The sequence below is a fragment of the Lycium ferocissimum genome, chromosome 2, assembly GCF_029784015.1.
Source record: "Lycium ferocissimum isolate CSIRO_LF1 chromosome 2, AGI_CSIRO_Lferr_CH_V1, whole genome shotgun sequence".
NCBI lineage: Eukaryota > Viridiplantae > Streptophyta > Magnoliopsida > Solanales > Solanaceae > Lycium > Lycium ferocissimum.
In genome coordinates this window covers 54793283-54806691 of record NC_081343.1, presented here as the reverse complement: position 1 = coordinate 54806691, position 13409 = coordinate 54793283, and the positions used below count along the sequence as shown (strand labels likewise).

The 13409-nt window shown below is 37.1% G+C and overlaps 1 protein-coding gene across 1 annotated transcript; it reads right to left on the bottom strand.

The window, feature by feature from the left end:
- Positions 1-227: 227 nt before the first annotated feature.
- Positions 228-7799, bottom strand: LOC132045243 (DNA-directed RNA polymerase II subunit RPB2). The gene is made up of 19 exons (XM_059435798.1): positions 7386-7799; positions 5995-6216; positions 5605-5895; positions 5301-5498; positions 5142-5206; positions 4967-5053; positions 4725-4845; positions 4593-4637; positions 4369-4506; positions 4210-4282; positions 3721-3797; positions 3485-3592; positions 3240-3356; positions 2659-2814; positions 2443-2547; positions 2234-2359; positions 2067-2144; positions 781-1983; positions 228-602 (listed from the first exon to the last, which is right to left on the bottom strand). The coding sequence occupies exons 1-19, from the start codon at positions 7626-7628 to the stop codon at positions 483-485; spliced, it is 3573 nt and encodes a 1190-aa protein (XP_059291781.1). The 5' UTR covers positions 7629-7799; the 3' UTR covers positions 228-482.
- Between the last annotated feature and the right edge of the window lie 5610 nt (positions 7800-13409).

Sequence of the window (13409 nt, the reverse complement as noted above, 5' to 3'; positions counted from 1 at the left end):
CTTCTTCATTGTGTATAAATGTAAATTAGTAATACATTCTTGTGCAGTAGTCGAAACATCTCTGGACTCTTTGCGAGAAATAGAGAGAATAAAAGTGGACTTGAACCAAAAAAGTTGAACTCATTTCTTTGCAAGATAAAATCATTGTTAAAAGCTTCCACTCATTGATTTTTGATGCAAGACTAACAAGAGCCTCTTAGGGGTGGAAAAGAAGAAAACAAAAGCTCTTTTCCGAACAGAAATTTCAGATATAAATGTTCTATTTTTACATGCGACAATTACTTCCAAATTGTATGCTTGAAATCACTGTACGGAGGTTCACAAGGGTCCTGTTCTCATTAGATATAGATGACACATGCTAATCTACAACCATTCTAAAACAAGCAAGTAGATCCTCATATTGTGGATGCAAAACCGACTCCTAAAGTGCAGGATCGTAAATCTATAAAACAGGGCCACTTTTTTCTGCCTGGCTAAATCAATCATGCTCCTTTCTTCTTTTGATCTTTGGCTTGTTTGACATCCTTTGTGAGCATTCTTGGAGCTATAGCCATGGCCATAAGCTCCTGGAAAAGCAACTTGCACGCATATGGAATGTGAACCTGCACCAACAGAGCCCATCTTGAGTTCTAAGACCGCAGAAAAGTGCTACTGCTATTTGACGTGAGGTGTAAACCATAAAGAGCATCTACCCAGTGCGTTCAGCAGAAACATGTATGCAATGCCAGTATATGTATTTGTATGGGGGTGCAAAAGTAGGGGCGGAAAGAAAATGTTTACCTGGACAATATCAGTCTTGTTCTTGCATCCTCGGCATTCAAAAGAAATCTTCTTGAGGTTTGCAATAGCAATCAGCCCACATCGCTCACAAACATGAACTCTATATGCATCACTTTGGTCAAATAACCGCTCTTTCAGAAAATGAGCGGCACCGTGAGCAATCATACAATCTCGCTCCATCTCTCCAAAACGAAGACCACCATCACGAGAACGACCTTCCGCGGGCTGCCTTGTGAGGATTTGCACAGGGCCTCTGCCTCTAGAATGAATCTTGTCATCAACCATATGCTTCAGCCGCTGGTAGTACGTGGGACCAAGGAATATCATAGCACTAAGCCGCCGTCCAGTATGACCATTGTACATGGTCTCAAAACCACGCATCTGGTATCCACATTTATGCAGAGCTTTGCTGATGTTATCCACAGTAACATCTGTAAAGGGAGTGGCATCACCTTCTTTTCCCATATGTGCGGCAACCTTCCCCATAATACATTCAATCAACTGACCAATAGTCATTCGAGAAGGAATAGCATGGGGATTCACAATAATATCAGGAGTAATGCCTTCCACAGTCCATGGCATATCTTCTTGTGTATATGTCATGCCAACTGTTCCCTTCTGACCATGTCTACTGCTGAACTTGTCCCCAATTTGAGGAATACGGACTGATCTAACCCTCACTTTAACAAATCGGAGCCCGTCGGCATTTGTTGTTAATAGAACCTGATCTACCATTCCAGTTTCACTATGGCGGAGACTGGTACTGTGATCTTTCCTCGTATAGCGAGATGCTTGCCCTTGTGCATCATCTTGAGAAATGGGAGTTGTCTTCCCAATGATCACATCCTCACCAGAAACTCTAGTTCCTGGAGGGGCAAGACCATCGTCATCCAACTTATCATAAGAACCATGCCGCATACCCATAGTACTAGCTCTATCAGGACGTCCAAAGTCCTCCTTGACCAATGTCCCCATCTTCTTTTCCTCATCCCTGTATGAACGGAAAAATAGCGATCGGAAGAATCCACGATCAATCGATGACTGATTCATAATGACAGAATCCTCTTGATTGTATCCAGAATAGCATGAAATGGCAACAATTGCATTGATGCCTGCAGGTAGTTGCCTGAAATGCAAGTGTTCCATGGCTCGCGTTGTGACAAGAGGCTTCTGAGGATAATAAAGCACATAGGCCAATGTGTCCTGCCAGAAGAAAAAATTGTCACCTTGACAGACCGAAAACAAAAACCTCCCAAAAGATTATGGATAAATAAGTAGCTACCTACCATCCGAAATTGGTAGTTGGTGACATAAATTCCCATGGCTTGCTTACCCATGGCTGACTGATAAGTATTACGGGGAGACTGATAAAACAACAAATAAGCACAGAAGATTAGAAGATCAGAAACAACTTGACAAGAGATTTCACAAGTCACAACCAAACATAACTCACCTGATTATGATCAGGAAACGGAATAATTGATGCACAAACACCCAATATTAGTGATGGGTGAATTTCGCAGTGAGTATAGGTATCAGAATAAGCATCCCCAGGATTAAGGCGTGCTTGCACAAGATCCTAGAAACATTAACATATATCATTTAGCATCTCAGCATAAATCAGAAACTGTTAAAATAGGAAGACCACTGTCGACTACTCACATTTATAGTCATGCTAATCATCGTTGTTTCTTCCTCTTCAGTGTCAATGTACTCGATGTATCCCTTAGCCACCAGATCATGCCAGCCACCCTCTTCAGGTGATTCCTGAAAAAGAGTACTGAATATGTAACTGAAGCAGAGAGAAATTCAAACCTCCAAGAAAATCAAAGCAACAAAAGATGGCAACAAAAGGGGGCAAGGGAGCCATTAGCATACCCGTTGTTGCAATGTTTGAATATCCTTCTTCTTGATCAGCAGCCTTTGCTTTTCCACAATAAACAATGGACGACTGCACCTGCCATAGTCTGTATAAATACGAAGTTCTTTCAAACGGATATCACGAACCACCCCGACCTCAGTATTGACATCAACCTGCATAAAACAGAAACAAAGGCACTTATGCAAAACAACCAAAGCAATTGTAGAATCTCCCGTTCAATGATAATATTTCCAAGACCAAGAGTGTTCTAAGATAGGGGATGGGACCAGAGAACTCAGTAGAGGCGATCAGATAAATATCAGTTCGTAAGGCAGAATAAAGGTGCAGTAATATATTTCCAAGATCTCTAAAATATTGAAATACATACTTCCAACTCGACGTCCATATGTTTACAATGATTGGATGTGAGCACTGCTATAATATAAAACCAATCAAAGCGTAGAACTGACATCGTATGGCTGTTTCTCCAGATTACTACGTAATTATATGGCTTTTATCATCCTTCACTTTATGCTTCATACTGTACAAGACTACAAGTAATGTCATCCACTCAAAATTAGTGTAGATTGTTTCTTACCCTTCTCCTAAGTCGTCTCAATGTTCTCACCAACATGTCAGGATCGCGATGAATTCCCACCCAGGTACCATTGACAAAAATCTTCGTAGCCTGTGGAATAACGGCAGGAGAAATTTCCTAGATTTACAGGAAAAGCAATGGTGAGCCAAGGAAGACCACATCATCATCACTCTTAATATAGTAAAGAAAATACAGCATAAGTAAGCTGAACCACAAACATCCCAACACACAGAGATTATGCTCACCTCAAAGTTCTCAGTACCCCACTCTTCCAGAAACTCCAAAATTGGATATGCCGCTGAACCAACTGTTATATAAACCATTAAAGCTAGATTCTTCACCAGCCCACATGCCTAATCAGATCACAAGAATGAATCAGTTTGCACGTACAGGTTTTTATTTGGGGGGTGGGAGAAGAGGAGGGGGCTGATCTAGCCACATCCTGGCCTAACAGAAGCTCCACAGGGGAGCAATCACTTACTTGTCCCTCTGGTGTTTCTGCAGGACACATCATTCCCCATTGTGAATTATGCAATTGCCTTGGTTTAGCCAGTTTCCCTGGTAAACAAACACAGAAAACCTAAATAACAAGGAAAAAAATAAAAAGGAAACATAACCGGTACTAACTAACTATAAATATAATTGACAGGAATAAGATTCCATGTTTCATGAATATAGCGGGGTGGTAGGGTGACCTTGGGTTCTCTGTTCACCATGAACCCGCGAGTCAACACTTATTCTTCCCAAATAAACCCAACAATGGTCCCAAGTTCCATACACCCTTATGGTAGTTTTTCCATTTACTTTGGTGTGTTGATCAAGTGGGACGTGATTTAGCCAAACACCAACTAGTATGATATTAGGGCCCAAATGATTGATTAAGTCGGAAGCGAATGACATCAAATACTATCAAAAAGTAGAACCACATATATCACAAGCAAAATGGTGGTATGGAGGAAAACTCAATTACCTTCTCGTCCTATGGGGGAATTCAACCTTCGCAAGTGAGACAAAGTAGATGCATAAGTCAGACGATTCAACACCTGGAACATATCAATAAACAAAATTATTTATCCGAGGAGAACATCGATCAAATACCAGTTGTCAACCGACAAAATAGCTAGCTGACCTGTGAAACACCAGCTCTTGTACCCGCTGCATTAGCTTGCCCCCAGTTTCCAGTAGCAAGAGAGTATTTCAGCCCACTGGTAATGGTTTTAGCTTTGATTGCAAATTGAAGATTTACATCTTTTCCATTGTCAACACACTGAAGGACCCACAAACAATAAGAACAGTCCGCAGAAACGAAATATTCAGCCAATGACGCCGTAAAGAAAAGGTCTATGCATTTACCTTCTGCACATAGCCTCTAACATCCCTTGTCAACTTTCTAAAGAGCTGCATTGAAAGACGGAACCCAAGAAAAAAGATATAAGAAATGATGTATATAACGGTGTAAAAAATGACAAAAAAGAACAAACCTACCATTCGAAACAGGCCACCAAGCAAAGGACCAGCAAGATCCAGTCTCTTATTTCCATAATGATCCCTATCATCCTCAGCCCTTCGGCCAAGTGCACATAACAGAAGCCGGTGAATGATATACCTGAAATGAGTAGGTTCAAGATCCTGATAAACATGTCCATTACTAACTAAAATAAAGGGGATAAAAGATTTAATGAATCATTTCGTTAAAAACATGGTTACACAGAAAAAGGAAGCCCTACCCAAAGTAATAAGCTTTCTTTGTTTCACAATACTCTCCAACCCCAACATGAGGAAGCATTTCTTTCTGAAGTATCTCTTTGGCATACCTGCAAAATATTGATTGAGAACATTCATTTACATGCTTCAAAAAGTCACAAAACCAGCTAGATGTTTAAGCAACTTCAATACACATACTTTATCCTCTTTTCCCTTGTAACACCAACTGTAGCCCCTCTCTTCCCGATGTAGTCAAGAGCAACCTAAAAGAATCACTTCTATTTTAGCAACGTTATCAAAGCAAAGAAAGAGCTTGGGCAGGTGAAATAAAAGAACCACAAGCACCAACAGAAGTACCTGTTGATTTTGTATAACAAAAGCTTCTTCCAGCGATGGACGTAACAACTCCATCATTTGAGTATCATTGAAATCATAACAAATATGTTCCAATATATCTTTATCAGCCACAAAACCTAGAGCTCGAAACACAATAATAATAGGAATCTCTGTTCGGATATATGGAAGTGTCGCCCGAATGTATTGGCCTGAGGAACCCTGCAGTATAGAAAGCGATGGAGACAATTAAATATATAAATTTCATGAATTGTAACAAACAGCAACAAAAAAAATAAAAATGAAATTGCTTGTCTCAGCACATTACCCCTTTCGCACTAGTCCTTGAGAGCATCCGCACAAACATGGTACTCGGTGGGCGGTTTTGAGATTCTGCCATTGACCTGACTTCTCCAACGAAGGCATACTTGTTAGGTTGCCTCTTCTTAAACACATACACATGGTTGGTGCTCATCTTCTCCTGAGCAATTAGGACCTTTTCACTTCCATTTATAATAAAATATCCACCTTGATCTAATGGACATTCTCCAAGCTCTGTTAGATCCTTCTCTGAATTTTGATATAATGTACAGTAACTTGAGCGAAGCATAATGGGAACCTGTAAGTGAAGATGGAACAAGTTTGACTATCAATAACAATTTCAAGAAACCTCTTGTCATACTTATCAAATATGGCTCCAAAGCTACAGTATATTCACCTTTCCAATAAAGACTTTTGTGAAGTCCTGAGTTTCAGTAACTTCTTCACCATCATGCCCTTTCTTAATGACTCTCTTCGTAACATCCACATACAATGGTGCAGAATATGTCAGATTCCTCAACCTAGCAGCCTTTGGAAACAAGGTAGCAGTTTCACCATCTGACTCTGTCATCATCGGCTTACTCAAATAAATCTGACCAAAATTGATTTTGTAGATAGTCTGCACAAAAACAATGATGAATAAAGTCAAACTGTAGTATTATTTGGAGAGACTTATATGTTAACTAGCAGAGGATACATTGCATTTAGGAAATGCCTACGAAGTGTATGGAGAAGCCTCAAAACTATATGCTTCCCCAAGAATTATCATTCAAAGATCAAAAGTTTCACCACCATTATTTGCAATTAGCTACTACAGGCTGTACCTTATCTCAACCAGCGAAATGTTTAATCGGTATCAAAAAGTCAAGAGTTAATGAACCACATCCGAACCAAGTAAATAAGCCTCAGCAGATAACGTTTAGTGATTTTGTCGTAGAATAGAATTTAAACCTGGGTAAAATGGATTATTTATCCACTAAAACATTACATAACAGATTTCTTGGACAAATTGCCATGTCAACTTTTCGGTACGTATCCAATAACTCAACTTGAAACTCTGACAGTTGTTATTAGATTCCTCATCTCCACTGTGCCAATAGCCCACATGCTAATTCTGAAACTACCTCATAAGAGACCAAGAAAAAGTTCTAGCATAACCAAAAGAACTGCCCTCCGTTAACTCAGTAAGATAATCCCACCTATCATTAATGTGTGCCAACCCTCCCCGTCACAACACGACATGATGTAGAAAAACAAATGCAAGTAACAGTGCAAATGCTCCACATTATATACAGCTAAACTGCACTTTACTAGCTTTGTTAGAAAAAATGCTAACAGTTCATACCACAAAATACAGCTGCAACTAGCCTTATCAACATAAATCACACAGTTCAAATTTAATGCCAAATTCAACCTTGTAACAACTTCAAATTTCCAAAAAATAAGCCCTGCCCTAGTTTTAACTTGTTTCAACAAACCCCCAACTGTTTTTCATGTTCTTTCATATATTGATTAGTCCTTTATGTTGGTATATCTTTCGCAAATTCGATCATTTATCAGTTCATAAGATACTTCCTACAACAAAACCCTAAAAACCCTAATGCCTAAATTGATCTGAACCATCATTCAATTGCAGCAAAACATAAACCACCAATCCAAATTAAAACAACACAAACTGCTCATAGACTAGTTCCACTCCATTTATTACTCTATAAACCCCTTTAGTCAGTTCAAAATTGTTCAAAAGCAAATCTATGAATTCACAATTCCAAGTTGTTAACAACGGACCTCAGCAAAGTCAGGTTGATGACCCGGGTTATGCTGGGATTCGGGTCGGATCTCAATATCAGCAGATTCATCAACAATTTCTTGCATAGTGTTCTGAATAAACTCATCAAAGGAATCAAGTTGTTGACGAACAAGTCCTTTCTCTTCAAAGTAAGCACTAATAACAGCCCAAGCATCCTCTTGTGTTATTTCATCTTCATCCTCACCATTGTAATCCTGCTCATACTCTTCCTCCATATCCATTCTTGATTCAACAACTAAACAAATCTTCCTTTCTCAGTTTTTTATTTTTATTTTTACAGTTTAAATGGAACCCAGATCTTAGTTTGTTTAGAGTTAAGTAGATAAATGGTTTAATGACTGATTTTCTTTGTTGAGTCCAAAGGGAAGAGAAGAGAAAGGCGAAAGAACGAAAGAATGAGAGGAAGGAGGGGTTTTATATTTACTTTGGAGGAGAAATAGGTCAAAACCGTCATGAGGGAGGCGGTTTTTTATTTCTATTTTTATCTTGTTCTTGTAATATTTAGTTTTTGTAAACCAAAATAAGATGATGGAATTATAATTGGGAAAGGAAGGAACAACACCAATTTCATAACTAATAATTAGGAAGAAAAAAATGCTTTTGAAGATATACAAACGTACTGGATACTTGTATTTTCTTCTGATTTTTTTCTTTTGGGAACTTTTATATAGTTTATGGAATGTGGGATTAAGAAGCTTCTATATATGTATGACGAAAGCAATAATTGGATGTTAAACGTATAATTAATGCCGATTAAAAGGTCATGACGAGATGTAATGTTGAAGATGAGATGAGCTGGGTCGAGCAGTAGTTATTCAGTCGCTGAATTAGTTAGGCGCGAAGTTACGATTTCAAAATTTAGTTGTTACTGTTCATTAATTAGTTAGTCAAATTAGTTCATAAGTACAGGATTGGTGGTTCATTCTAGTTCAAAACACTCATTTGAATTGTGTAAAATAATAAGTATAGATTGTAATTGTATATTTGAGCTAATTTAATGAAATAAAAAATTCTCTCCCTCTTTTTTCTTACCCAACTAATACCTCAGCTTGAGTTAGTTCTCCTTTTCCTCGAGATTTTCCTCTCCTGGGTTAACTTAGCGAGTTAGCCCACTTAATATCTTTTTATTACATTAATTGATATCAGAGTCATTGAATCTCGACTTAGTTATCGTGACACTTGATAAGAATCAAGATAAACTCTCTGACGAAATGGAAGGCAAGCTCTCACAGATCCAAGAGTAATTGTAGAAGCCGACAAAAGGGATAGTCATTACGAATGACAGAAATGTTCAAGTAGATAAAGAATTAATCGAGATTAGAAGCGATTGGATGTATAATGCAGAAGTAAAAGGACATTGAACAATGCAGAACTTAATCGTATGTAGATGGTGTTTGTTCTAGGGATTCAAGGCAGATGAATCAAATAAAACAATTCCAAACGGGGTTTTATATGTACTCTTAGTTCTTAAAGAAGAAACAGGTCAAACCGTCACACGGGAAGCTATTTTTTTTTTGCTTTTTTTTTTTTTTTTTTTTTTTTTTTAAACCAAAATCTTATAGAACTATAATCAATCAGGAAGGAAGCAAGAATTACCCATTTCGCAACTAATTGGGGAGAAAATAAGGCTTTGTAGATTTCATAAAGAAATATTCTTGGCCTTTGGACAACTTAAAAAAAAAAAAATTGAAGATAGATATTTTATTGTAAAAATTGTATTACAGACCACTTTTCATTCATATTCTTTTAAAATAGTCATTGTAATGGAATTTCAAATTCAACAACATGTTAAAGTTTTCATCTGTGAAATTTGACAATGATAATTTTTCAATTAAAAAGACTTAAAGTAACTGTTTGTGTTTTTTTACTCGGTATCTTCATCAAAATTTAATCCAATAAAAAACACATGTGGATACTTGGATTATTTTTATTTTATATTGTTTATGGAGTAAGGAATTAAGAAATTTCTATATAACAAACGAAAGCAATAATAGGATGCACAATATATTTAATCTTGTCTACATAACGTGCATGCTTATATCATATTAATTTTACTATACATACCTAAAGGTTAATGGCAATTTTGACCTTGAGAAAAAAAAAACCTATATTAGAAGTTGTGTTTATCTCTTTCAATTCCCAGACAATAATAAAATCATATCCACAGGAAATGACTCATAATTAATAGTTTCTTGATATTGGGTTTGTAAGTTAGGCATAAAAAATATAAAAAATAAAAACGACTTCTCTTACCTAAGAAATAAAATTAAAGTTCATTCTTTCTCATTTGCTAGCTGAATGTCTTTTGAGTTAGATACAAAGAATAATAACAAGTAACCGTTTGAATTCTTGTCCAAGAAATATTACACGTAGAATTATCTTATCGAGTGCGTTAATTTTGGAATAGATTTGAAAAACAAAGTCCAATTTCAAATAGGTACGAGATTGGTTCACTTAGCGAGAAAAAATTAGCTTAAAACTATAACAATTTTAAAATACTTTTTCCATTTAATGATATCGCACTACAAATTAAAAAAAATAGTATGAATCCAAAAGGAATCACCAAGAGTTGATGGATGGTTGGAACTCATTCTAGCTAAAGACATCGACTCCGAGCTTTGAGAATGGAGAATTTCTCGATAAATAATGATCTACTCTCATAGTAAACTTACTCAATGCGAATATCGCATGATTAAACACAACAAGAAGGCCTCAAGGGAAAATTGAAATGTCACGCCCCGAACCATGGCCTGTTAAACACTTCCGCACTTAAGCCTCACCGCATGTGACCGAGCGAAACCACATGGCTTGCCGATCACCGCGAGGCATAACATAACAGCAAGAATACAACGAACGCATGATTAGCTCTTATAAAACGTAATAAGTCATAATACTTAATAAAATTACTTGTTTAAACATGAGTGCGAAATAATATGAACGAGCTCGAAAATGGCTATATGACTCGAAAGTCTCGATATAACATAACCGACTTGTTCAACGAGAAACCTCTATGCACGAGTTCGACCAGAAAACATGCCGAGCACAAGGCCCTTTAAAGATACCTTAGGTGCAATCTAATTATAAAACAAAGAGTTGACTAAACCCCCGAACGACGGGGCTCACCAATAAGCTCCCACATACGAGCACGTCTCTACCACAGACACGTCGTCCGTAAATTAGTACCGCATTCGTGAAAACGCAGTGCCCCCGGGGCAATAGAAAGGGGACGTCAGCACATTGAATGTACTGGTATGTAAAGCAACTGAATGAAATAACATGATAAGAACCGAAACTGGACATGAACATGAATACTTACATATATATAACATGGTAAAAATATCATAAGGAGAGTAATAATCTCTATAACCGATCCATGGTTCGGTGCGTACGCGTCCCGCCAATGCGTAACACTACAGATCCTGCTGTGGAACATGAGATTTAATAAAATATGAAAGGATCCAAATATTGTGCGAGAGATCGTCCAATACATGGGGCGGAGCGATCCTCATCCTACTTGGGTGGCTACGCATTTCGAGGCTATCCGAAGCCTTTCCTCTGCAATTAAAGCAACTCCTAAAAACTTGAACACGTAAAATAAGTTGGGTACTGCGCCCATGGTTTTCATGAATATAACTCTGCTTGTACATGGATATCATGAATTATAGCTTGCTTTCTGCGTGGAATCTTATGAAAACATGTATAGTATTTTCTTGAAAATAACATAATATATCATAAACTAGCATGCATGAACCCATGGAATGAGATATATGGGGGTTTCATGATTACGTATCTTCTTAATAATCATAAAGAAATATTAAGAACTCAATGACGGAATTATAACAATTCATACATAATATAATCACGGACATGGACCTAGTTACGCTTTAACATGGTATAGAAACCCTAGTTTTTAAATAAAGAATCATAATTTATGGATTATGGGGCGTGGGGAAGAACAATGATGTTCCCACACGTAGATAGTAACTCTACATACCTTAGTCGCTCCAAACTTGAATTAAAGACTTGAGCTTTGAAGAAGATTTCTAAAATCTTAAATTTCGAACCTCGAGATAGGTTTTCTTGAAAACCTGTGTTAAGAATGATGGATTCTTGCTTAATGATCATGAACGTATGTTGGAATTGACTTGGATTGCATGGAATAGGCTTACCTTAAAGTTTCTTGAAGGTTGAGAGAGAAGTTAGCTTAGTCCTTAGGGCTTGAGAGACTTCTTTTGGGTTCTTTATCTCGGAAAAATTGGTTTAAAACGCAGTGGGAATGAATATAACGAAATTTGGCTCTTAAAACATCGTGGTCGGTGCGCGGTCGCGCGTGGAGGTTACTTCGCGCGGTGATCGCGCAACGAAGCGTAACATCGCCTCGAAAGTGCGCGATCACGCAACACTTCTTCGAGCAAAACGGGTATAACTTAGCACGAGCTCCTGTTTTGAGCTCCATAATATATGGTTGGAAAGGTATTTCGCCACAATCTGACTTTCATGTTTTGAGTTTTCTCAAATTCCTAACGTCACTACCCGAAACCGAAATGCAAGGCAACTGTCTCGCACTTAGACGAATTTAGAACGCCTAAGAACTTCACTTTTGGTTTGACTTCAAAACAATCGTTTATCACCCGAATGGATTCATAGCTAAAATATGATCTTTATACTAGTTTCATACGCTCACATCTAACTCGGATTTACGAGATATTACCGATATGGTTTAGTATGAAAGTACGAGGTGTTACATGAAAATATTATAGTGAAATACTAGTCCTTGTCAGAGACTTGACCAATGCTTGATTGAGATGAGCTCCTGAAACTCGCTGTAGCTTTAGCAACTGGGAAGACGGGCTTGATGGCCTTGCAGCTTACATTTGTTTCCAGTTGGGCTTTTGCCCACATCAAATTGGGCTAATGGTCCAAATTCAATCAAATGTCATGCAAGAAATGTGATGTTCCCAAAAGTGTCTGGTCCTGAAGTTTTGTCACTGCCTAACTTTTTATTTTTTTTTTTTTTAGGAGGACCTTAATCAAAAAAAATTTGGTGGGAAGAACTTTTGTTGCCCATCAGACATACATTCTAGCTTTTGTGTATAAGGCAGAACTGTGGTCAATTAAGCAGGTTTAATGTCTTGGAATATCCTTAATTTCTGTGTTATAAGCAAAACTAATTTATGTCCATAACTTATGATCGATCTGTTGCCCACCAGGCATAAGTTTTAACTTTTGCATATAAGGCAAAGCTTATGATCAATTGAACAAGTTCGTTGTCTTGAAATATCCTAAACTTCTGCTTATAGGCAAAATTAATTTATGTCCGATGAGAAATAAAAGGCTTTACCTATCTAATTTTCTGAAGTGCAGGCTATTTTTTAAAACTTTTATTAAGCTGGGCCAAAAAAATTTAAGACTCCCCCTTATAGAGGCTATTTGTAAACTTAACACAATATGTCCATGTAATAAAAATGTACAATATCTTCTCAACGCAGGGAGTCGCCGCAGGGGCGGACGCAGCATAATGAATACGGTAAATTTATAAAAAATTTACTAAAACATATATATATATATATATATATATATATATATATATATATCATTTTAAAAATTTATAGATAAATTTATACGATATATATATATATATATATATAAGTTCAATGCTAAAAGTCTTAAAAGATAGAACCCATAGGTAGGGGTGCTTATTGGTCAGTTCAGTTTGGTTTTGTGAATTACCGGTTCGGTTTATCAATTTTCGGTTTGTAAATATGCTAAAACAAAATCAAACCGATAAGATATTCGTTATCGGTTTTTGATCCTTAATGGTTAGGTTTTCGGTTTAACAAATAAGAAAATCTCCGCTAATTTTTTTGTTGTCTCTTGTTTTCATTTGCCTTCATGCATAAAGTCTACACAAATTACAAGACAAAAACTATAAAATGCACTTTAGCAATCTTTTAAAAACAAAATAAGGGCAGTTCCAGTTCATTTGTTCATAAACAAGGCCA

Bases quoted from the DNA above. Each gene is read 5' to 3' on its own strand.
- LOC132045243 (XM_059435798.1), bottom strand. From the start codon at position 7,628: ATGGATATGGAGGAAGAGTATGAGCAGGATTACAATGGTGAGGATGAA. The intron at 4,507-4,592 runs GTAAATGCATAG...TGGGTCCTTCAG, and splicing joins TTAGAGGCTATGTGCAGAAG to TGTGTTGACAATGGAAAAGA. The intron at 2,815-3,239 runs GTAAGAAACAAT...TGTTTTATGCAG, and splicing joins TGAGACGACTTAGGAGAAGG to GTTGATGTCAATACTGAGGT.